Source organism: Schistocerca piceifrons, chromosome 1, assembly GCF_021461385.2.
Source record: "Schistocerca piceifrons isolate TAMUIC-IGC-003096 chromosome 1, iqSchPice1.1, whole genome shotgun sequence".
Taxonomy (NCBI): domain Eukaryota; kingdom Metazoa; phylum Arthropoda; class Insecta; order Orthoptera; family Acrididae; genus Schistocerca; species Schistocerca piceifrons.
This window is the reverse complement of record NC_060138.1, coordinates 279362728-279388456: the sequence shown is the minus strand read 5'-3', so window position 1 is coordinate 279388456 and position 25729 is coordinate 279362728. Positions and strand designations below refer to the sequence as shown.

The 25729-nt window shown below is 42.0% G+C and overlaps 1 protein-coding gene across 4 annotated transcripts in view; it reads left to right on the top strand.

Moving 5' to 3' along the window:
* The window catches only part of LOC124789689 (septin-2), a 349469-nt gene that overhangs the window by 281241 nt on the left and 42499 nt on the right, over nt 1–25729 (top strand). For all 4 annotated transcript variants that reach the window (XM_047257158.1, XM_047257151.1, XM_047257141.1 and 1 more), the window contains exon 3: nt 3033–3125. In XM_047257158.1, the coding sequence (XP_047113114.1) occupies nt 3033–3125 (93 nt within the window). The remainder of the gene's footprint in view (nt 1–3032; nt 3126–25729) is intronic.

The following is a 25729-nucleotide window of genomic DNA, read 5'->3' as shown; positions in this document are numbered from 1 at the left end:
TCCTCTTGCAAAGACTGCTCTTTTATCCCTCTGTTTTTTCAGTGTTTACATTTGGCTTAATCTTTTATGTCTTCTACTGTGTGTGGTTTCAGCTTTCTTGCCTTACAGTTTGACACCTCTGACTGGATCTGTCCACTTTTAGCGGACATCTCTATCTTATACATGTAACTTTTGATAACTCGCTTTTTAGGCCCATAACCCCCCTCAATCAGTCAATCAATTGATCAAACATGGTCTTAATTTAAGAACGAGATATCTGAGAATGTGTGATTGGAGCACATTGTTGTATGGCAGTGAGGCATGAACTGTGGGAAAACTGGAACACAACAAAATCAATTGATCAAACATGGTCTTAATTTAAGAACGAGATATCTGAGAATGTATGATTGGAGCACATTGTTGTATGGCAGTGAGGCATGAACTATGGGAAAACTGGAACACAACAAAATAGAGGCATTTGAGATGTGATGTTACAAAAGGTAAGGAATGAGGAGATTAGCTGTAGACTGGGTGAAGAAAGGAATACATGGAAAATATATAATACTGACAAGAAGAAGGGACAGGGCAATAAGACATCTTTTAAGACATCGGCGAATAACTTCCATGTTACTAGAAGGAGCTGTAGGGGGTAAAGACTGTAGAGTAAGGCAGAGATTGGGATATATCCAGTAAATAATTGAAGATGCAGGTTGCAAGTGCTACTTGGAGACGAAAAGGTTGGTACAGGTGAGGAATTAATGGTGGGCCACTTCAAACCATTCAAAGGACTATGACTCGAAAGCCACTTCCATAATAAGCATGTGAGGTACAACATTTGCGTGTTTTTCAGTGTCAATACAAGTAGTTCCCAACTTGCCCTTTCATCTGCATATGTCGCATTTTCCAACCGGGCTAGTATCTGGAAGGTAAAAAAGGTTCTTGCAATGACTTGTGTCCTAAACCACATTCAAGCGTGCTAAACTTGATAGACTTGGGTTGTTAGTACCTACATGTAGTGTTAGCGAAACTGACTTCAGTATTTACAAGAAAAAAATGGGTTTACTATTTATTTGCCTAAACAGTACTTTTTTTTTCTTTGCTACGTGAATGGAGCTAAAAATCAGTCATGATGATTAATTTTATGTCTTGACTATTTTTTGTGATGCTCCTCAGATAACGGTTAAAAATCTTAGACAGTATAGTGTCTGTTAGTGCTTAAATTAGCGAAATAAAATTTTATCAGATGTTACCGTTACATACTATATGAAAGTGATGATTACTGCTGAAGGAGATCCACAGTTCATCAGTCTCACACTAACTTAAATCGGTCCTGAACCACAGGAGAGTAAAATGTATTACAAGTCTGATATTCCATGCTGGAAACTGGGCAGAGTACAGCTCTATACCTACAAGTTATAAATTAAATAATATAACTACTATAATGAAGTGCTGTAACGTTATTGCCAAGTAGCAAAAAAACATGAATTAGCCCATGATGTGTGTTGTGGAAACAGCACCAGTTACTGTGAAGTGAAATGAAATTCTGTAAGTAAATGCATGTACTGCCCATCCTTATAATGGGCTAGTAAGATAAAAATTTTGCTAAGTCTTATTTACTAAAATACATAACATGTTTCCAGAATGAGATTTTCACTCTGCAGCAGAGTGTGCACTGATATGAAACTTTCTGGCAGATTAAAATTGTGTGAGGGACTGAGACTCTAACTCAGGACCTTTGCGGGCAAGTTGCTGCTCAGTACATATAATGTAAGGTTCTCTGTGTGATTAATATTAACTTTAAATTATTTATTTTTCTTTGATTTAATGATATTAGGATGCAAACACATCAAAAACTGTCACAGTTTTCAGAGCAGAAATCACTGTTTGCAATCGTACCTACATCATCATCCACTGTTCACTTATCCAAAATTGTCATCTCTGGGACCTCCATGTTTAAACTGAGATGAAGGAAATAAATCTTTAGAAAATCTTAGTTTAATTTATATAACATTTATTTTTGCAATTATTTCTGTATTTCAATACTCCTCACTGATTTTATTGCACTAAATAAAACTTGCAGTATTTTAATTTTTATCAAACAAAATCATATAGTTTTGTGCAGTTTTTTAAATGGTACACAAAAACAAACTGTTAGAGAATTGAATTTTACATTCTGAAAAATTATAGTCTTTGTAGCATTTAAATTTTCACATAAAACTAAATAATTCCAGGAGTTAAACTTGCACATAAAAATTGCATTCAATAGGGCAGAAAGTAAGTCTGCAAAACTGACATTTGCTACCAGACCTTTTTTTTTATACCACAGCTCAGAACACATTTTATGTTAACTAACACTTTAAGTATTTTATTGGAGAAATAGGAAGATACCCAACACCATTGTCCTGAAGTTCTTCCTCTGAATGGCACTCTTATTCGCCAGCAGAATTTTTATCTCTGGCTATTGCAAAATTGTCATATATGTCATCTCTTTCTTGAGCCATATCACTGGCATATTCCTACACTCACTAAATAAAAACTTGATCCAACTTAGAACCCTTAAAATTGACACCTTCCTCAGAACATATTTTGCACTGTAGTAAGAAAACGGGTATGTAATTCACAAGGTGAAGTTTAGGAGACCCCAATACATCTCAGCAACAAAGAAGGTGATAATGCAACTGACAGTAAAACATTATAGAGTTGGTGATTTAAGGAGTGTAGATGGAGTATAGAAGCACTATACCACAATTTACCTCCGAGGGCAAGTTCTAAACTTATCGTGCGGTGTGTGAGAGCACAGTTTGTGAGTTAAGCATTAGAGGCCCCTGTCGACAGTGTAAGTTGTTAACAGCTGGGTGAACTCTTGTTTCTTGTGAATAAACACAAACAGTGTAAAAAACCAACAATGCAGAACATGAACATACTTTCATAACAATGTCAACACAACTGACAAAGCCCGGATGTGCACACATTGCTCAGCACAAGTATGTAAATGTTTTGATGCTCATTTGATTTAGATATACTTTCTAATAAGTCTCCATGTCTGTTGACAGAACGCATTGAGAAGACAACTAGCATTGAGAAGAAGACGATGGACATTGAGGAGCGAGGTGTGCGGTTACGACTGACTGTTGTTGACACGCCAGGTACTCTCATGGTCGATACTTTCTGTCTCAAAAGAAGACTACTCTCATAGCACTGATTAAGGCTGATTGTGTGACATCCTAATTCCCCGTTTTTTGAACAACTCTGCCACATTACTCTTATTGTTGTTACTCCACAAATACTGTTCCTCCTACCCCTCCTTCCAGTATCAGCTGATGTAATTTTACATCCTTTATGTGCATCTCATCAATCTGTTCCTTCCTCTACCCACCTCCCTTTATCCCCTTTCTTGTAAGTTATCTATTGATTTCTTTCTTTGGCTATTACCAGTAACCTATTCAATAATTTTACATTTTATCTGTGCATTAATTAATGATATTTGAAAACTCCACATTACAATCTCTCCATTTTTTGTTGCTTTTGATGTTTTAATTAATATGCACAACATGATTTGGCACTTTTTTGGAAGCAGAGGAATCAGTGAAAGCTGGATGACTTCTGACAGGTACAAACTGTATCCATGTAGCACGTGCTAAGTGCATTTCGCATTAATTTTGGGGAGCACTAACCATTACATTTTGTAATTGTAAATAATAACACTGTTTACGATTATGTGCACATGTTTGTATCATATATTTATAATACATCATTGACATGAAATTCTGTATATTTTTGGAAGTTTGAAGAACACATGAAAAGTAATTATTTTTATTAACCCACATTTTATGTATTACAAATTGGCAGCAAAGTTTTGTTTACCTGTTCTCTTCCACTGTGATCAGTGTGTGATATTACAAAATTGCACCACAATATTGTTGCGGAGCTAATTTGTTGTAAATTGCTAAAAAACCTCGCCTAAAAATCGTTTGTCAATGTTTGCTTGCTGCATACAATGTAGAACCCCTCAGCAAAGCTGTCTGATAAACAGAATCATTTATTCATCTATTTGTAATAACCTTACCTACATAGTGATGTTGAGGGCCCCATGTGTGGGCAATGGATTGCAGTGATCCATTGTGCGCTATATCTCCTGCAATTGGTTGCTCGCCTCGACACTCCTTATACAAGTGATTTGACAAGCTATTTCAATCAGCATTATGAATATCACTGTGTTAGTAAGCCATGCAGTGGAAAATGAAACACAATTTAGCAGGATTTGGGGTTGATTTCAGTATCTCAACAAATACTTAAAAAATCAAATAAACGAGAATTATAATTTATTAAACTTGTTTTCAAATGTTTTTCTTGTCAACTTAGGTTACTTAACAGAATATATTACATTTTTCCCTGACACCAAGTGATTTGTGTACATCTTTCCAGTGTGCTAATACAATTAGTTTTTTGTTTGTTAGTCCTCAATTCCTTTTTCATTCATTAGTTTAATAATTTAACTGTGAGTATATACATTATTTATTTTCAATCCTGATGTGTCTACAGAGATATTGTCAATAGCAGGGCTACTGATTACCTTAACTTTTGTCATAATTTATGAAGGAGAGTTGGATTATATGAAATGAGAAAGGAATTTAATATAGCTGTGTAATAGATTCGCCTTGAACACTTATATTAAAATATACTCTTAACATTGCCATATGTATGTCATTCTGTTTAGAAGTTAAAAACGTTAATAGTGCTTGTAATTATTTCATAAACAACTCTATTATTGGATGGAGACATTGAGTTACAACTATTACTATGAACTGTCCCTCAATTCTACTTCTAAAGCACAAGCTTCTAAATGCTAATCACTGCAAAATTGGAGCCCTAAAGTTCTTACTCAGCACTGCACAATGGAATGGAACAACACTACACAACCTCTCTTAATAACTAGAGAAATGAAATGCAGCCACATATCACTGCCAATTAACCAGGAAGCCATCCTACAAGCATATATTTCATGCAATCCTTCAGACAGCCCAGGACTTCCATGCAATCAGCAATTGATCACAGTGGTACAACCATCAGTGGAGGAATACAAGGCAGTGTGATGTGGACACATATCCACACAGATGCAACTAGGTACCTGCGTTGTTTACCATGACCTGCACCTCTTAGCATACAACCTGAATTAGAAAAGCTTGTGGAGCACTGGCAAATTAACCATAAATTATTTTATGTGCATACAATTATGAATGGAAAAACTGGTAGACGCCAACCTCGGGGAAGATCAGTTTGGATTCTGTAGAATGTAGGAACATGAAAGGCAGTACTGATCTCACAACTTACCTTAGGAGGTAGTTTAACGAAGGGCAAACCTACATTTCTAGCAGCAGCTTTTGACAATGTTGACTGAAATACTCTCTTTCAAATTCTGAAGGTGGCATGGCAGGAGTAAAATACAAGGAGAAAAAAATTATTTATAACTTGTACAGAAACCAGATGGCAGTAATAAGAGTTGAGAGGCACAAAAGGGAAGCAGTGGTTAAGAAGGAAGTGAGATATGGTTGTAGCCTGCCCCCAATGTTATTCAGTCTGTATATTAAGCAAGCAGTACAGGAAACAAAAGAAAAATTTGGAGTAGGAATTGAAATCCAGGGAGAAAAACATATAAAAACCTTGATCTTTGCCGATGACATTGTAATCCTGTCAGAGACAGCAAAGGACTTGGAAGAGCAGTTGAACAGAATGGACTGTGTCTTGAAAAGAGGATGTAAGATGAACATCAACAAAAGCAAAATGCAGATAATGTAATGTGGTCGAATGAAGTCAGGTGATGCTGCAGGAATTAGATTAGGAAATGAGATACTTAAAGTAGTAAATCAGATTTGCTATTTGGACAGCAAAATAACTGATGATGGAAAAGTAGAGAGGATATAGAAGGTAGATTGGTGATGGTACAGAAAGTGTTTCTTAAGAAGAGAAATTTGTTAACATAGAGTATAGATTTAAGTGTCAGGAAGTCTTTCCCTAAAGTATTTGTATGGAGTGTAGCCATATATGGAAGTGATACATGGATGACAAACAGTGTAGACAAGAAGAGAATAGAAGCTTTAGAAATGTGGTGCTACAGAAGAATTCTGAAGATTAGATGGGTAAATCATGTAAATAATGTGGTGGTATTGAATAGAATTGGGGAGAAGAGGAATTTGTGGTACAAATTGATAAGAAGAAGGGATTGGTTGGCAGAACACGTTCTGAGGCATCGATGGATCACCAATTTAGTATTGTAGGGAAGAGTGGAGGGTAAAAGTAATAGAGGCAAACCAGTAGATGATTACACTAGCCAGATTCAGAAGCATGTAGGTTTCAGTAGTTACTTGTAGATGAAGAGGGTTGGTACTGGGTAGAGTAGCATGGAGAGCAGCACCAAACCAGTCTTTGGACTGAAGACTACAACAACAACATTCTTATCTTTTGCCAGAACTGCACCTAATAGGTACCTACAAATGGACATTTGTCATTACAGTAAATTTCAAACATATTATTAGGATCATTTAAAAGACACTCAAAATGGGCTGATGCAGAGCAGTCTTCTCCCCCTGGGGGGCTCATCACTCTTTTGTGAGTTCATGTTTCCCAGATTCTGGCCTGAAGCCACTGTCATACGCATACCTAAGCTCAGTAAGGACAAACATCTTCCATTTAGCTACCGTCCCATTTCTCTCACCAGGTATGTATACAAGGTGATGGAATGTATGATCCATGGCTGGCTGATATGCTGATTTGAGTCTTGCAATTTCCTAACCCTGCACAATTTGGATTTCAAGCACGCTGCTCTGCAGATGACCATCTTGTCACTTTGTCAACCCATGTCATGAATGATTTTCTGTGGAAATACCAGACTGTGGCAGTGTTTTTTTTTTTTATTTGGAGAGACACCTGCTGGTAGACTTTTATCCCCCTGCTCTATACACATGGGGCTTCTCAGGCCACCTGCTCTGTTTCCTCCAGGAACTTTCAAAAGACTAAGTTTTTAAGGTATGTGGGGGTCAGACCTTGTCAGACAACTTTATCCAGGGAAGCAATGTGCCTCAGGGCTCCGTCATGAGCATCATCCTCTTTGCTATAGCCATTAACTCTATTTTGGCCTGTCTCCCTTTCATGGTCCTCCCACAGGTCTTACCTGGTTGTCCACCGTAACCGGTTCCTCAATGTCCTACATGTCCTAAGCGGTACTTCTTGGGGAGCAGAAAGGACCCCTCTTTATGCCAATGACTTTGCAGTCTATTGTAGTTCTCCATGGTCTTGTCTTCTTGAGTGACACCTTCAGTGATATCTTAATCATCTTTACTCATGAAGCATTGACAATGGATTTTGATTTGCATTGACAAAACCGTTTGTATGAATTTCTGGCAGCGCAGTGGCTTTCTTCCACTGTCTTTACATATTGGGCCTGTTACTCTTTTACTACAATAACAGTTTATTATTGGCCGTATGACATAAAGGAGCAAGCATGCTGTGGCTTAACAGGTTGCATAAGAGATGCCAGATGAGCAACACTCACAGTAATGACGGAGTTATAGAGGCGCTTGATGTTGCAGCAGGGGAGAAAACAGCAAGCTGCACATGACTGACCTTGGCGGCGGATGACTTCGGTGTAGATGGAAGCGTCACCTCAGAGTACGTGGACGGTGAGTGTGTTACAGAGGTAGATGGCAGTGTTGACACTGTCGATGTTTTGATGTGCGAAACAGCCGTAATCGAAGGTTGGGGGCATGGCCGTGATCCCTGTGCATGAGGCATGGTGACGGCGAGAGATCGCGGAAGGCGGACGCGGTCGGCGAAACCATGGTCAGAACAGGAAGGCGATGAGACATAATGTGAACGTGAAGAAGTCAAATCTGCAGATGAACTACTGGTCCGTGGCAGAGAGGTGACACAGTCCGATGGAACTGGAGCTGTGTGTGTGCTGTCACTATCGGCGCTGCAGTAGAGTCATAAGGCTGCAAGCTGCTCACGCGAAATTGCTGGACAGTCATGTGTCGAAGAGGAAAGATACTCACTTGTCGAAGCAGAAACGGCAGATCTGTTGGTCATACATTGTGGAGGTACTGAAGAGGGCAGCAAAGCAAGCGGCACTGGAATGTGGCTGGTTATGCAGTGGTACAGAAACGAAGAGTGTGGAACTACCGAGGAAAGGTGGCAGCGGCATAAATAAATTGCTTGTATCACATCAGTAACGTAGAATTTCCACTTGAGGCGGCGTGATGATGGCAGTTGTGACATCTGGGGCATAGATCCATGTAGCGTGATTGTCAGGGTATTAGTTGTAGCTGGTAGTAATGGTGAAGGATCATCAGCAGTCGGAGGCGGAACAATGACAGGAGCATGTCATTGCATGTCGTTCTCAGTTGGTGTCGGCTGCAGCATACGTAACTGATCTTGTACCAACAAGTTGTATGTCACAATTTGCTCACGTAGCTGTCGCAGTTGTTCAGGCGAAAATGTATGTCGTGAAGCAGTATGCTGTGTATCACTGAGTAAGATGGGGTCGAAATCAGAATCTGTCTCTATCAATGGGTAACTGGCGTACAAGACAAGTTCGGTGGCACAGTAGTGACGTAACAGTTCGAGTAGAAGAGATCATGTACGTGATCGCGAATGTGAAACTCAGTACTCAGCGGCGGCAGAGTCAGAACACGTTCACTGCTGTATGAAGCATTGATACAGCTGAAATCGTCTTCTGGGGTGGGTGAACAAGTTGTGGGCGCGATCGAGTAGTGAACGGCCAGGCAGTAAGCATGCGTAGTGTCGGTGAGATGTTGTCAAGATGTGGGTGCGGTAGTCGTGGCAGGATTGTATGTCGTGCAGCTGTTTGTTTTCACTGGGTCGAGGTCAGTGAGCCAGCAGGCGGCGGTCGTGACGTCGCTGTTGGTAGCAGTTGAGCAGAGTCGGTGTGGCTCAGGTGCTGCGTAGAGGGAGGTGTGGCACGTCCAGTGTTGCACAGAGAAACAGCCGGCATTGTTGTCGATGTAATTGGTGCATTGTCATTGATTGGTGGGATGCCCTTGACGAAACTGTTCCTGTGATGTTGGTGACAGGCACTGAATTAATGTGGCTTTCGCTCTGGTGTACTTGTCACTCAAATTGTCATAGATAATGTCTGCAATTATATAATGATAGTCCTTTAGGTGCCTGAAGAGTACGAGGTATTTTTCACTTTCGTCGGTGATGCCATAAGAGGAGAATATACACTCTGCAGCCATGAACCACATTGGAAGTTGGTCCGGGAGAAATGTTGATAATTAAATGCTGAAAATGAGGGACAAGCGTGGAGAAGCGGCAGAAAACTTGGCGTGAACATTCAAACCCTGGAAGACGGGTGCGGAAACCAGGTTGAACAAATTTGCACGTGTCGCAGAAGATTTGGTAGCCATGACGGGCGTTTGTGAATTCGACCAGGCATGCGATTTAGCTGTAGTTCAGAGTTCGTGCGAACTGGGATTTGCAACATAGTCCCCGTTTGTTGCAGTCCATTGTTTGGCATGATTGTCTGATGTCGAAGCACTGCACGAAGTTAATTCATTACACAAAAGCAAGTCAAAATTGTCGAAATTAATCGGCAAAGGAGCACTGCACTGTCCGGAAGTGAAATTACCGATGCATTGAGCAGGTTTCGACGGATGACATGTGCGCCTCGGTAGCATTGTCGATGTATGAGATGATGAGGAAAGTTATCAAAAAGCATGATTCACACAAGAGTTGGGAATTTACACACTAATTACACTTCCTGTACACTGCATCCAGATGCGGTGCGAAGCGAAGTCGATGCCCCTCCCAGGATGCCCCGTCCCGGCACCTTCCAGGCCAAAGGTCTGCTGCCACGCGATGACCGAGAGAACTGGCGGTCTGTCGGCCCCCAGGTCGCTCGATCTCTTTCTGTTCCTGATCTTGCTGCAGCTGGTTCCTTTATGCCATACAGCCCTCCTCGATCTCAACCAGAAAAGAAGAAGACTTTCAAATCCTGGGACAAAGAGCCTCTAGTGTCACCAGAGGTCCCATCCCCGGCTTCACCACCAGATTCTGACCTTTCGTTCATGGATGTCGCCCCCTCCTTGTCGGTAACGGGTGGTGACCCGGCAGTATAACTGGCTTTAGCCTGTTCAACCCTCATTTAAGTCATCGTTCTGTGGTTATCCAATGGAATTGTAATGGATACTACCGTCACCTTCCGGAATTGAAATCCGTTATTTCGTCTTACTCTGCAGCTTGTGTGGTTCTACAGCAATCTCATTTTACTGATGATCACTCACCGACCCTCTGTGGGTTCTGTGTTTTCTGTCGAAATCGGGTCGGACCCCTGCGGGCCTCTGGTGGCATTTGTATGTTGGTCCGTACAGACATTGCTAGCACGTGGATTCCTCTTCAAACTACATTGGAAGCAGTTGCTGTTAGGGTCCGCCTGGACTCTGAGGTCACGATTTGCAATCTTTATCTCCCTCCTGACAGGACTCTTACACCTGCTGCCTTAACTGCCCTTCCTCAGCAACTTCCTCCTTCCTTCCTCCTTCTCAGGGATTTTAATGCTCATCATCCCTTGTGGGGCCGTGCATTTCCATCTAGACGAGGTCTTCTCTTAGATCAGTTTATTACAGACCACGACTTGTGCCTTCTTAATGATGGCTCCCCTACTCATTTCAGTGCCGGTCATGGTACCTTTTCTACCATTGATCTTTCTCTTTCTTCTCCCTCTCTCTTCCCTTCATTACACTGGTCGCCACACGATGACCTTTGTGATAGTGACCATTTCCCATTGATTCTCTCTCTCCCTTCCCCCTTCCCACTCCCCAGTGGACAAGTTACCTCGTTGGTCTTTCCAACACGCCGATTGGCCTCTATACACTGCACAGGTCGTGTTTTCTCCCTCTTTGTCAGGTTGTATTGATGACATCCTACGTGACATGTCTGACGCGATTGTTTGCACTGCTAGCCTTGCTGTACCGCACTCATCTGGACCATTTTGTCACCAGCAAGTCCTGTGGTGGAGTACGGCCATTGCCATTGCCATCCGTGATCGCCGTCGAGCTTTGCAACACCTTAAGAGGCACCCATCCGTTGCCAGCCTTATTACCTTTAAGCACCTTCGTGCTAAAGCCCGTTATTTAATCAAACAGAGCAAGCGGATATGTTGGGAACGATTTGTTTCTTCCCTCGGTTCTACTGTCCCTATGTCACGGGTATGGGCTACACTTCGCTCTCTCCAAGGTTGCCATCGGCAGTCCACCCTCCCAGGCCTTCACATCCCAGATGGCCTTCGTACGGACTCGTTGATTCTTGTGGAACATCTTGCGACCCATTTTGCAATGGCATCAGCATCAGCCTACTATCCGGCTGCTTTCCTTCACCGGAAACAGCGGGCCAAAGATTCCACCTTATGTTTTACCCCTCGTCAGTCAGAATCTTACAATGAACTTTTTACTGAATGGGAATTTCTTTCCGCACTTTCTTCTTCTCATGATACGGCCCCTGGCCCAGACTCCATTCATAATAACCAACTGCTTCAACATCTCAGTGCTCCACAACGGCAACATCTCCTCTGGGTGTTTAACTGTATCTGGCTCCAGGGTGACTTCCCTTCTCAGTGGAGGGATAGCATCGTGGTTCCTGTCCTTAAGCCTGGTAAGAGCCCCCTATTTGTTGACAGCTATCGGCCAATTAGTCTGACCATTGTTGTTTGTAAGATACTTGAATGGTTGGTATTCCGTTGGCTCAATTGGATCCTCAAATCTCGGAATCTGTTGTCCCCTTAGCAGTGTGGCTTCCAAGAGGGACGGTCTCCGATCGATCATTTACTTCACTTGGAATCCGCAGTTGGGCAGGATTTTTCCCAGCGCCGCCATTTGGTTGCAGTAATTTTTGACCTTCGCAAGGCCTATGACACAGCCTGGCGCCATCACATCTTACTTACACTTCATCAGTGGGGCCTTCGGGGCCCACTCCCGATTTTTATCCTCCAGTTCCTGTTCCATCGGTCATTCAGGGTTCGGGTTGGTACTGTTTTTAGTTCTCCACGGACCCAGGAGACGGGCATCTCACAGGGTTCAGTCTTGAGTGTACTTCTTTTCCTCATTGCTATCGATGGTCTAGTGGCCTCTGTCGGTCCTTTGGTTGCCCCTGCCCTGTATGTGGGTTAATTCCTCTTCAATGGCCTCTGCAGAGCGGCAGCTCCAGGGAGCTATACGGCGTGCCTCTGCATGGACCCTCTCACACGGGTTTCAATTCTCTCCTTTAAAATCACGGGTGGTCCACTTCTGTCACCGTACTATGATCCACCCTGATACAGAGCTCCGTCTCGATGCACAACGATTGTCTATGGTCCCACAGTTTCGTTCCCTGGGTCTTCTTTTCGACAACAAGCTCACTTGGCTGCCCCATATCAGACTTCTGAAGGTAGGGCCCTCCTTCTCCATCTTTATCGTGCTCTAGTTCTGTCTCGCTTGGACTATGGTTGTCAAGTTTATGGTTTGGCTGCTCCTTCCACACTGCACGTACTGGATCCAGTCCACCATCGTGGTATCTGTTTGGCCATTGGTGCCTTCCCTACTAGCCCTGTTGATAGTCTCCTAGTTGAAGCTGGGATCCCCCCCCCCCCCCCCTACTGTTCGGCGGTCCCAGCTTCTGGTGTCTTATGCACTCATCGTCCATTCCTCTCCCACTCAGCCTTCCTATTCTATCCTGTTTCAAGACCATGGACGTTGCCCACCTGATTCCCGCCCTCGGGCAGGTTTACCGGTTGGGCTCCACCGTGCGTCTCTTTGTCGTGATTTTCAGCTTCCTTCTTTGTCCTGTCTTCCTCGCTCCCTCCCCTGCACCCCCCTTGGTTAATTCCTAGGCCTTGAATTCGGATGGATCTCTGCCGAGGTCCGAAAGATTCCATCCCCCCAATGGTGTTCCGTTCCTTTTTCCGCTGAATTGTATGGGAGTTTTGGGATGCCGTTGGTTTTTTACACTGATGGCTCTAAATCTGCTGATCATGTGGGGTACGCCTTCATGTCCTCTGTTGGAATGGAAAATCATCTGCTGCCACCTACATGTGAGGTGTTTACTGTGGAATTAATGGCAATTTCCCAGGCCCTTACCTTTATTAAACAGTCCCAACACAACCGCGTTTTGTTATGTACGGACTCAATGAGTGGCCTTCTGGCTATTGACCGGTGTTTATAGTGCCATCCCTTGGTCTCTGCCATCCATGACCATCTCGCTGATATTCACCGTGCTTCTTGTTCTGTTGACTTCCTTTGGGTCCCTGGCCATGTGGGTATCCCGGGTAATGAGCTCGCTGATCGTTTGGCTGGGGGAGCAGTCACTTACCCCCCCATTTTCTGTAACCCCTCCTGCAGCGGATTTACGGCTTCACATCAAATCCCACTTCGCACAATCATGGGCCAACTCTTGGGAGGCTACTTCCCTGTCTAATAAACTTCGTGCGATTAAGGTGACACCAGGCCCGTGGCGTTCTTCCTTTCGCCTCTCCCAAAAGAACTGTGTCGTCTCTGCATTGGCCATACCAGGCTGACCCATGGTTTTCTTTTGTATGATGAGCCACCCCCACTTTGTGGTTGTGGAGCCTTCCAGTCAGTAGCCCACATTTTGGTTCAATGCCCCCTTCTTTTGGCTCTGCGTGCTAAGTTCAGACTCCCCCGCACTTTACATTTGATGTTGGCTGACGATTCCCGGATGCTCTCCCTGGTTCTCGGTTTCCTCTGGGAAAGTGGTTTTAATTCTCAGTTTTAAAGTTTTTAATCTCTCTCTTGATTCCCGACTCCCTTCCCTGACCGGGATCCTCTTTTCTTCCCCTTTTACTCTGTTTTTATCAATTTTTTTTTTTTTTTTTTTTTTAGGATTGGTTAGTTTCCTTTTCCCATATGTACTTCTACGTTCTAGTGGTTGCACCTTTAAGTCGCAGGTGGTCTTGCCTCTGCTGCTTCAGCATAACGTTGGGTTCGCTCTCTTGCTGACTTACCTCATTTTGTTTTTACCATTGACAACATGACTGACCTTTTACATTTTTTAGCCTTTTCCCGTTTGTTGTTATGATATTTCTGAGATGTCGTACTATCGGAATGGACCACATTTGAAACAAGGGACTGATGACCTTGCTGTTTGGTCCCTTAAACACCGACCAACCAACCAACCAACCAACCAACCAACCATCTACATCTACATCCATATTCTGCAAGCCACCTGACGGTGTGTGGTGGAGGGTGCCTTGAGTACCTCTATTGGTTCTCTCTTCTATTCCAGTCTCATATTGTTCGTGGAAAGAAAGATTGTCGGTATGCCTCTGTGTAGGCTCTAATCTTTCTGATTTTATCCTCATGGCGTCTTCGTGTGATATACATAGGAGGGAGCAATATACTGCTTGACTCCTCGGTGAAGGTATGTTCTTGAAACTTCAACAAGAGCGCATACCGAGCTACTGAGTGTCTCTCCTACAGAATCTTCCACTGGAGTTTATCTATCATCTCCGTAACGCGTTCGCAATTACTAAATGATCCTGTAACGAAGTGTGCTGCTCTCTGTTGGATCTTCTCTATCTCTTCTATCAACCCTATCTGATATGGATCCCACACTGGTGAGCAATATTCAGGCAGTGGGCGAACAAGTGATCTGTAACCTACTTCCTTTGTTTTTGGATTGCATTTCTTTAGGATTCTTCCAATGATTCTCAGTCTGGCATCTGCTTTACCGACGACCAACTTTATATGATCATTCCAATTTAAATCACTCCTAATGCCTACTCCCAGATATTTTATGGAATTAACTGCTTCCAGTTGCTGACCTGCTATATTGTAGCTAAATGATAAGGGATAACCACTGCCTCCTAATTTTACTGTTGGCACTACACATGCTGGTAGGTGACGTTCACCGGGCATTTGCCATACCCACACACTGCCATCGGATCATTAAATTGTGTACCATGATTCATCACTCCACACAATGTTTTTCCACTGTTCAATTGTCCAATGTTTATGCTCCTTATTACAACAAGCAAGATGTTGTTTGGCATTTTCCAGCGTGATGTGTGACTTATGATCTACCGCTTGACCATGAAATCCAAGTTTTCTCACCTCCTGCCTAACTGACATAGTACTTGCAGTGGATCCTGATGCAGTTTGGAATTGCTTTGTGATGCTCTGGATAGATGTCTGCCTATTACACATTATGATCCTCTTCAACTGTCGGCAATCTCTGTCAGTCAACAGGCGAGATTGGCCTGTACGCTTTTGTGCTGTACTTGTCCCTTTACATTTTAACTTCACTATTACATTGGAAACAGTGGACCTAGAGATGTTTAGGAGTGTGGAAATCTCATCTACAGATGTGTGACACAAGTGACACCCAATAACTTGACCGTGTTAGAAGTCCGTGAGTTGTGTGTAGTGCCCCATTCTGCTCTCTCACGATGTCTAATGACTACTGAGGTTGCTGATATGGAGTACCTGGCAGTAGGTGGCAGCACAATGCACCTAATATGAAGTAAGTAAGTTTTTGGGGGCATCCGGATACTTTTGATCACATAGTGTACGAAAATTTTGGGCTTTCGGCTTCCGACTAACAAGGGGAGGCCGCCAATTGTGAAATTCAGATTCGATTCATACTGCGCATAATAAAAGCTCATGGCCAGAGGAGTAATGTGGCAAAGCACCAAGATGCACTTCTCAGCCGTTGTCGAGAAAATCGACAGTTAAAAGAAACTGTTGCGGTGAAATACTCTCTACGATGAATGACTTTCCAGAGCATCCTGGCGCAGCGGTAAGCGCTCGGGTTCGTAATCTGAAGGTCACCGGATCGAATCCCGCGCCATGCAACTTTTTTTTTTATTATTAGTTTTTTGTAATTCATATATATATATATATATAAAAATTGCTTATGCATGTTGGTGAAGGCGGATCGCTCTCCAATTGTACCGCCTCCATTTTTCCGTTTGTTTAGCAGGGTGTACCAAAGCTCTCCCGTCCGCACTGATTTTCGACGATGTTATAAGTTGCGTTAGGTACCGCATCTACCTTCTTTCGAAGTTAGCAGGCAACTACGCTGTTATGCGGTGGCTCGTTTCGGCCCATTCAACATCTGTCCTTCAAGTGTAACGAGCAAGTAACGGAGTTTATATATCATACCTGCCACAGCAAATTTGTGTTCGTGGGGTTTCTATTCTAATTCGAACGTTTGACTTACGCTATACGTATTCGTTTCGGAATATCGTTTCTACGTCTTCCGTTAACTATACGTGGTTAACATTATGAAGACAATTAATAACATTTGTGAAATACAACTTTGTTTGCGGAAAACATAATGATGTTCAAAGTCGCCAGTTTTTCCACGACAAACGCCTTTCAACAACTTATTATATGCATAATTGTTGCAACTGATTGCTGGGAATTATATATATATATATATTTTACAAAAAACAAACACTAAAAAAAAAAAAGTCTGCATGGCGCGAGATTCGAACCGGCGACCTTCGGATTACGAACCTGAGCGCTTACCGCTGCACCACAACGCTGTAGAAAATTGTTAATCGTAGAGTATTTCATCGCAATGGTTTCTTTTAACTGTCGATTTTCTCGACAACAGCTGAGAAGTGCATCTTGGTGCTTTGCCACATTACACCTCTGGCCATGAGCTTTTATTATGCGCAGTATGAATCGAATCTGAATTTCACAATTGGCGGCCTCCCCTTGTAAGATGAGAAGTTGCCTTATTACTGAACACTACATGATCAAGTCAGCTTCCTGCTGCAACACTCCACTTGTAATGTTATAATGTATCTCATAGTCATTTGGATTTAGAGCATGTACCAACTGTAACTGGTATGGATGCATGTGTAAATGTTTTCTTAAAACCTTCCACACTGTCTTCTTTAGCGACTGAGGCTCAAGACTTGCTTCCTAAGAATACTTCTTAAAACTGTGAAGGTAGTGTCACATTCTTTGTTTATTATATTCCATGCTATTTTACTATCATTACTAGATTTGTTTGTCTGTTCAACATAATAATGCACTTTTAACTTCTTTGGGGATTTCTTGTATGTTTTCCTGTCACGTTTTGACTTTGTCATCAAGTACAGCAATGTAGTTTGCATGAACTACATATATAGGCCTTTCATATATTTCTTTACTTTGTTGATTTCTGGAGGAATATTAAGACCTTTTGTATAACTTGATTTCCTTAGTTTTTTACCATTGGCCATTCTCAATAGAAACTATGGTTACATGTTTCATAGAAATGGCCCCAGTTTTCATTAAAATCATCTGGTTTGTATACCTGCTGCCAGTCTGTGTTTGAAAGCTTCTCCTAAAGCGTATTATGGAGCTGAACTAAATTGCCAACTATGTTCAGTTTGGATGTGGGAGGATTGTGGACACATACGCAGAGGAGTCACGATTAAATTGCTCAAATTTATTTAACAGTAAATTACACATAAATCTGGAAGTTAACTACACACAAATGTACCATATCATAGAGCTTCCACAATTTATAACAAATTCAAATGACATCGGCTTTGCAGATGCATTGGACGGCACAGCCTTCAAAATCAAACATCACTTAGGCCTTCCTGAAAGCTCCCTTCATAAATATACTGACAAATAAAAGGCTCAGGAGAAATCTAAAACACCTAAAATCATTACAGAATACAGTATTAACCGATGAAGTGCTCAATAACTTTGCAACTCAAAAACCAGAAAACTGTTTTAAAATTATCAAAACTTAGTTGGCCAATCCTACCTTAGTCAAAAGCTGTAATTAGTAAAACAAAGCAGTTCGTAAATGAACCATATAATCTTTACTAAAAGAACTGTGGGAAAAAGTGCCATGACTTTTAAAAGGAAATTAAAATTCTTTAGACAGGAAACTCCAAGTAAGCTGTCTTTGAAACAAATCTTAATAACCTAAGGCTGGACAAATTTAAAACGTATTTTCTCTTATTATCAGTTTACAATAATCAGCTGATCCAAACCATTCAGAATTTACATCCTAGCTGCAATCTTTTAGTGAGACTCTACAATCTTTTGGTAAGACTTACTTCAAACCACAATCGTGAAGAAACAATGTAATTCTCATCACCCTAAGTGCAGATTATAGAAAAATTGATGCTACCAGCATAATTGATCCAGCAAATAAACAATTTAAAACATTACATGAAACAAACAACATATGAAACATGAAGTTTTTCTGCCATTCTTAAAACAGTCAAAATTCCTAAGTGTGCCCACCGAACATATAAAACTTGAAAGCAAAGTCATGCGCAACAACATCAAACAAATTAGTGAGCCACTTGTCCAAATGCAACTCAGAACTGTTTAAATGCAAACATAATGCTGACCATTTCATGCTTGTTCTCCACCATCAAAATTTATCAGCCATGTATCGGGGAGCATACACAATCTGCAACTAGTAGAGGCAGTGCATGGCAGCTCCAACTCATCTGCCCAATCAAACACAAATAGCACCTCAATTAATGGACTGTATTTGCTAACAGTATATTACAACTACCACAGCTGCTCCACTCCAAGGTGCACTGTATCAACTATCAAACAACTACTACACATCCATCTGCCAGTGCAATGCTGCACATCATATACTAATTCTCCACACCCCCCCCCCCCCCCCTCGCCCCGCCAACAGATACAACTGCTACTGGCTCACCAGACAAGACACTGTTAACCAAGCCACCTGTAAACAAGACACTGGCAAGCAGGAGACTCGAAGACTACTCCCACAGCTGGGCTACATGCGATCCTTCATCCCGACCCATGTGACTCAGTCTCCTCCTAGGTAGGTGCTGGGGTAGTGCAGTCTTGAGCACAGCCACAGATCTTCACCTATCAATAAGTGGACCAGCTCAGTATAGTAAATTTTTCTTACATACGTGTGTAAATCACTATGTGGGGGCATTTTGTGGTTTGTGTTAGTCTCTATGGATTGAGCTCCACCATCTGAGAGAGTTTTCAATGGTTCTTACTACCATAATTCTTCTGTAATTAAATTTGTAATGACAAGGACAGATTATGACTAAGAGTCAGATGTTATTCTGATTGATGACCAATTTATATGATTTTGGTTATAGCACTGTAACAAAGCTAGAAACAAACTAATCAGACAGGAAGTCAGAATTCTAGATTAACCATACACCATATAGTTTGTAATGTTCCAGTGTTTGGTTATTCTCAAGTGTGCTCTTAATGGTAAAGATTTTCAATGAAGTTCGCCCATTACTGGCATTTACTCAATAAAGAGTGCATCAGTGGATGATTGTCTGACACATGACACATAAAAATGCTGTAGTTTATGTGAAAATATTAATTTATTACCAAAATTCTGCCCAGCAACATAACAAAGTCTTTTACCAAATGGTAACGAATTAGTTCACTGAGTCACAAGTGTTATTTACAGTCCAAACAAGGTACATATCAGTTACATGCTGAACATGACTTACCACTACAAACAATACAATTCTACTTACCTCTAGCAATAACCACCACCTTGTTTCATAGTTCTGTATATAGTATAGGTTGAGTACATTTATACTAATATATCATAAATATATTAACCAATATTGTTTCACACAGTTTGTTTCTGTAACTTTAGTTCATAACATAATTAACTCAAAGTACTGTACATACTTCAGAAATTAATATGTCATTTTAAATATAAATCAATGAGACCCTATAGATTTGTAGCAAACTTTAACCAGTCTTATTAATAAACTTTTCTGTGACCAGAACAATCTTTAAATTTAAATAACTTCAAAATTGTTGCATATTAGGTAAAATCTAACACATTTGCTATGCTTTTAGACAGTGGACATCCTCAAGACTAACTCACTCACTCACACAAGGGCGTGGGCATAATTGTTCTCTCAGCTACATTGATCAGTTCTGGAGATTACTGAATGGAACAATACATTTTTCAAGTGTCCCATTTGTAATGACATTTTCACAAATACTCTCGTTTATAAAGGTCTGTAGCATTTTTAACAAATCATCAGAAAATTAAAATTTAGTAGTTTTGGAGAGGTATCTTCTGGAACTTCAAGATATATTTTTTTTTCAGCTAACTTTGAATTGTTGTGACATGTTCACTCTTGACCTGTATGATTTGGCATGAAATCGCCCCAATAACGCCCTGGACATGAAAAGCCCTTCCCAGTCCTGCAGTTCATGGTTCATTCCCCTGTGGACAAACCAGATACCAGACCTGTCCCTTGCATCCACCCACCAACTCCTAATGCAGTCCAATAACAGGCATTTTAGACCCCATAAAAGGCAGGTCACATGTGAAAGCAATCATGTAGTATATAATCTATACTGTGAATATTGTGCAGCATTCTGTGAGGGCATAGCACGTAAAAACTGTCCATTTGCATGAATGGCCATTGCCAAACTGGCAAACTTAACCATGCAGTTGCCAAGTATGCTGTAAACTACAACACACATTACTTGATTACTTCAACAGCTGCTACGTTACAAGTACCATTTGGATACTCCCTTCAAGCACAAGTTTCTATAATCTGTCCAGGTGGAAATTGTCTCGCCACCATATCCTACATTCTCTCAATCCTCGGGCATAGCCTGCACGAACTTGTTTCCCACTGCCTCCTCCAACCTTTCCCCTTTTTCTCTTCTGTCATATCATGTACTGCCTACCCTCACCCCTCCCTGGGAGGATACAAATTTTCCACTATTTTGTTGGTAAAAATTTCAAAATAGGAACCCATCTGTGTAACAGGAAAATTCCATACCAGCTTGATATAAAAACAAACAGGTACATGAAGTTAGGCATTTTTGTAAGGTTGAATAGAAAAGTCATTTTGAAAATTAGTTCTGTCTTTATAATGTACGATGTTTTATAATGGAGTGCATTCTGTAGTGGCTGTTCTATTTATTTGCATGAGAGGATCCTTATGGACTTTCTGTGGTGACTAGAACTGTAGCATGGTGCTTGACGTCATCACAAATGTAGCGAAGAGATTACTGTGCTGTGTGCGGCTCCAATGAATATTAACAATTTCAACATAGTATACATCAATAATATAAACATATACTGTATCTTTTTGTAATAGTATTTTGTTTAATTGGTTAATGTTATAGTCTGAACTGGATATCAGTCTTAATATAAAAATACATGCTAAATTGTAGCCTGATGTGTAATCAATGTGTAATAAAATTGGATTTGAATACTGATTTAGTAGATATTAGCATCAAGTCAAGATGTAAGGAGATTTCATATAGTTGGGAGTACAATGATTACTACAGGGGCAGATGTGTAGTTTACTAGTAACACACACGCCATCAAAATCCTCCTACTCTCCACATTGCAGCATTCTCTCTCTCTCTCTCTCTCTCTCTCTCTCTCTCTCTCTCTCTCTCTCACTCACTCACCTCCCCCCACTCACCCTCCTCTCCATCTTCACATTTCTCTTTTGTAATCCCCTCCCTCTCTGTAATCTAGATTAGATTAGATTAGATTTACTTTCATTCCAATTGATCCGTAGTGAGGAGGCCCTCCAGGATGTGGAACATGTCAGAAAAACAACAATACATGACAAATACTCACAACTAAAACAAATAAGCTAATGTACCATTCCACAGGTCCCAAGTGGAATGATCATCATTTTTTAATGAACACTATATGAAAGTCATTTTACAAATACTAATGCACTGAATTTAAAATAAAAAAGTTTTTTTATTTATTTATAAAGTAATAAACATGTAGTAAAACTACTATAATACTTATTTACAATGAACACATTACTGCACTGAAATTGCGCAGAAGTTATATATATTCCATCAGTCCCTATACCAGTTCCAAACTGAACAATCCATTGCCCTCACCCACCTAATCCTTCACCTACACATCAACTCAGCCAATGAACACACCCGTCAACTCCTATCCTTAATAAAAGTCCTTAATATTTCCTCCCCCACATCCACACCGGCTGTTCAGAGCATCCTCCTACAGGCCAACCGTAAATTAGAACAGCATGCCACCCTCCACCTCAAAAAACTATCCAATCTCCTGGTTTCCCACCTCCGGAAAGGCAACTCACTCACCCTTCACAACCTTTCCAGCAAACCTCAACCTCCTCTCATTGCACACAAACCCAGTCTCTCCCATCTACTCAATCTCCCACTTCCAGCTCCACTCCCTCCAAAACCTCAAAATTCCAATCAACACAATCTGGAACCACAACACCCTAATTCAGTAGTTAACCTTTCCTCCAAACCTCTCTCCCAATCCGAAACCTCTGTCCTATCCAAAGGCCTCACCTTCAGCCCCACTCCCAGATTCAACCAAACAGCCCTCGTCAAAGATTTACTGTCCTACACTCGTACTCTCTGCTGGAAGTATCACTTTGCCATGAAGAAAAATGATCCTAATCCTACTCCTAATGATCCGACTCCTCAAGACACCATCCAAATTGAACCCTGCCTGGAACAGTTCCGTCCTCCGTCACAGCGGGACCCACCTCCTCTTCCTCAAAATCACCCTCTCCAAACCTTCCAGGAATTTCTGACTTCCAGCCTTGCATCTCAATCCTTCTTAAAAAACCTTAATCCTACACCCAACATCACCACTGCTGAAGCCCAGGCTATCCGTGATCTGAAGGCTGACCGATCCATCATCATTCTTCCGGCGGACAAGGGTTCCACGACCGTGGTACTTGATCGTCGGGAGTATGTGGCTGAGGGACTGCGTCAGCTTTCAGACAACACCACATACAAAGTTTGCCAAGGTAACCCCATTCCCGATGTCCAAGCGGAGCTTCAAGGAATCCTCAGAACCTTAGGCCCCCTGCAAAACCTTTCACCTGACTCCATCAACCTCCTGACCCCACCAACACCCCGCACCCCTACCTTCTACCTTCTTCCTAAAATCCACAAACCCAATCATCCCGGCTGCCCCATTGTAGCTGGTTACCAAGCCCCCACAGAACGTATCTCTGCCTACGTAGATCAACACCTTCAACCCATTACATGCAGTCTCCCATCCTTCATCAAGGACACCAACCACTTCCTTGAACGCCTGGAATCCTTACCCAATCTGTTACCCCCGGAAACCATCCTTGTAACCATTGATGCCACGTCCTTATACACAAATATTCCGCACGTCCAGGGCCTCGCTGCGATGGAGCATTTCCTTTCACGCCGATCACCTGCCACCCTACCTAAAACCTCTTTCCTCATCACCTTAGCCAGCTTCATCCTGACCCACAACTTCTTCACTTTTGAGGGCCAGACATACCAACAATTAAAGGGAACAGCCATGGGCACCAGGATGGCCCCCTCGTACGCCAACCTATTCATGGGTCGCTTAGAGGAAGCCTTCTTGGTTACCCAAGTCTGCCAACCCAAAGTTTGGTACAGATTTATTGATGACATCTTCATGATCTGGACTCACAGTGAAGAAGAACTCCAGAATTTCCTCTCCAACCTCAACTCCTTTGGTTCCATCAGTTTCACCTGGTCCTACTCCAAATCCCATGCCACTTTCCTTGACGTTGACCTCCACCTGTCCAATGGCCAACTTCACACGTCCGTCCACATCAAACCCACCAACAAGCAACAGTACCTCCGTTATGACAGCTGCCACCCATTCCACATCAAATGGTCCTTTCCCTACAGCCTAGGTCTTCGTGGCAAATGAATCTGCTCCAGTCCGGAATCCCTGAATCATTACACCAACAACCTGAAAACAGCTTTCGCATCCCGCAACTACCCTCCCGACCTGGTACAGAAGCAAATAACCAGAGCCACTTCCCCGTCCCCTCAAACCCAGAATCCCCCACAGAAGAACCACAAAAGTGCCCCACTTGTGACAGGATACTTTCCGGGACTGGACCAGACTCTGAATGTGGCTCTCCAGCAGGGATACGACTTCCTCAAATCCTGCCCTGAAATGAGATCCATCCTTCATGAAATCCTCCCCACTCCGCCAAGAGTGTCTTTCCGCCGTCCACCTAACCTTCGTAACCTGTTAGTTCATCCCTATGAAATCCCCAAACCACCTTCCCTACCCTGTGGCTCCTATCCTTGTAACCGCCCCCGATGCAAAACCTGTCCCATGCACCCTCCCACCACCACCTACTCCAGTCCTGTAACCCGGAAGGTGTACACGATCAGAGGCAGAGCCACGTGTGAAAGCACCCACGTGATTTACCAACTGACCTGCCTACACTGTGATGCATTCTATGTGGGAATGACCAGCAACAAACTGTCCATTCGCATGAATGGACACAGGCAGACAGTGTTTGTTGGTAATGAGGATCACCCTGTGGCTAAACATGCCTTGGTGCACAGCCAGCACATCTTGGCACAGTGTTACACCGTCCGGGTTATCTGGATACTTCCCACCAACACCAACCTATCCGAACTCCGGAGATGGGAACTTGCCCTTCAGTATATCCTCTCTTCTCGTCATCCGCCAGGCCTCAATCTCCGCTAATTTCAAGTTGCCGCCACTCATACCTCACCTGTCTTTCAACAACTTCTTTGCCTCTACACTTCTGCCTCGACTGACATCTCTGCCGAAACTCTTTGTCTTTAAATATGTCTGCTTGTGTCTGTATGTGTGGATGGATATGTGCGTGTGTGCGAGTGTATACCTGTCCTTTTTTCCCCCTAAGGTAAGTCTTTCCGCTCCCGGGATTGGAATGACTCCTTACCCTCTCCCTTAAAACCCACTTCCTTTCGTCTTCCCCTCTCCTTCCCTCTTTCCTGATGAGGCAACAGTCTGTTGCGAAAGCTTGAATTTTGTGTGTATGTTTGTGTTTGTTTGTGTGTCTATCGACCTGCCAGCGCTTTTGTTCGGTAAGTAGAGGGAAACATTCCACGCGGGAAAAATATATTTAAAAACAAAGATGATGTGACTTTCCATACGAAAGTCACATCATCTTTGTTTTATATATATATATATATATATATATATATATAAATCAGTTGGTTTTACTGAGAAATTCATCAATGGAGTAGAAGGAATTGGCCACCAATAAATCCTTTAGGCTTCTCTTAAACTGAATTTCATTGGTTGTTAAGCTTTTTATGGCTGCTGGCAAGTTATTGAAAATGTGTGTTCCTGAATAATGCACACCTTTTTGTACAAGACTAAGTGACTTTAAATCCTTGTGAAGATTATTCTTATTTCTAGTATTGATTCCATGAATTGAGCTGTTGGTTTGAAAAAGTGATATATTTTTAATGACAAATTTCATTAAGGAATAAATATATTGGGAAGCAGTAGTTAGTATCCCTGGTTCCCTAAACAGGCTTCTGCAGGATGTTCTTGAGTTCACACCACATATAACTCTTACTGCACGTTTTTGTGCCTGGAAAACTTTAGCTTGGCTTGATGAATTACCCCAAAAAATAATCCCATATGACATTATGGAATGAAAGTAAGCATAGTATGCCAGCTTTTTCATTTTTATGTCCCCTATGTCTGACAAAATTCGCATTGCAAACAGAGATTTGTTAAGACACTTCAGCAGTTCTGTGGTGTGCTCATCCTAGTTGAATTTATTATCAAGCTGTAATCCCAAGAATTTAACACTGTCCACTTCTTCTATCTTCTTGTCATCGTATGTTAGACATATACTCGTGGGACACCCCTTACAAGTTCTGAACTGCATGTAGTGTGTTTTTTCAAAGTTTAGTGACAAAGAATTGGCTAGGAACCTGTGATTAATGTCCACAAATATTTT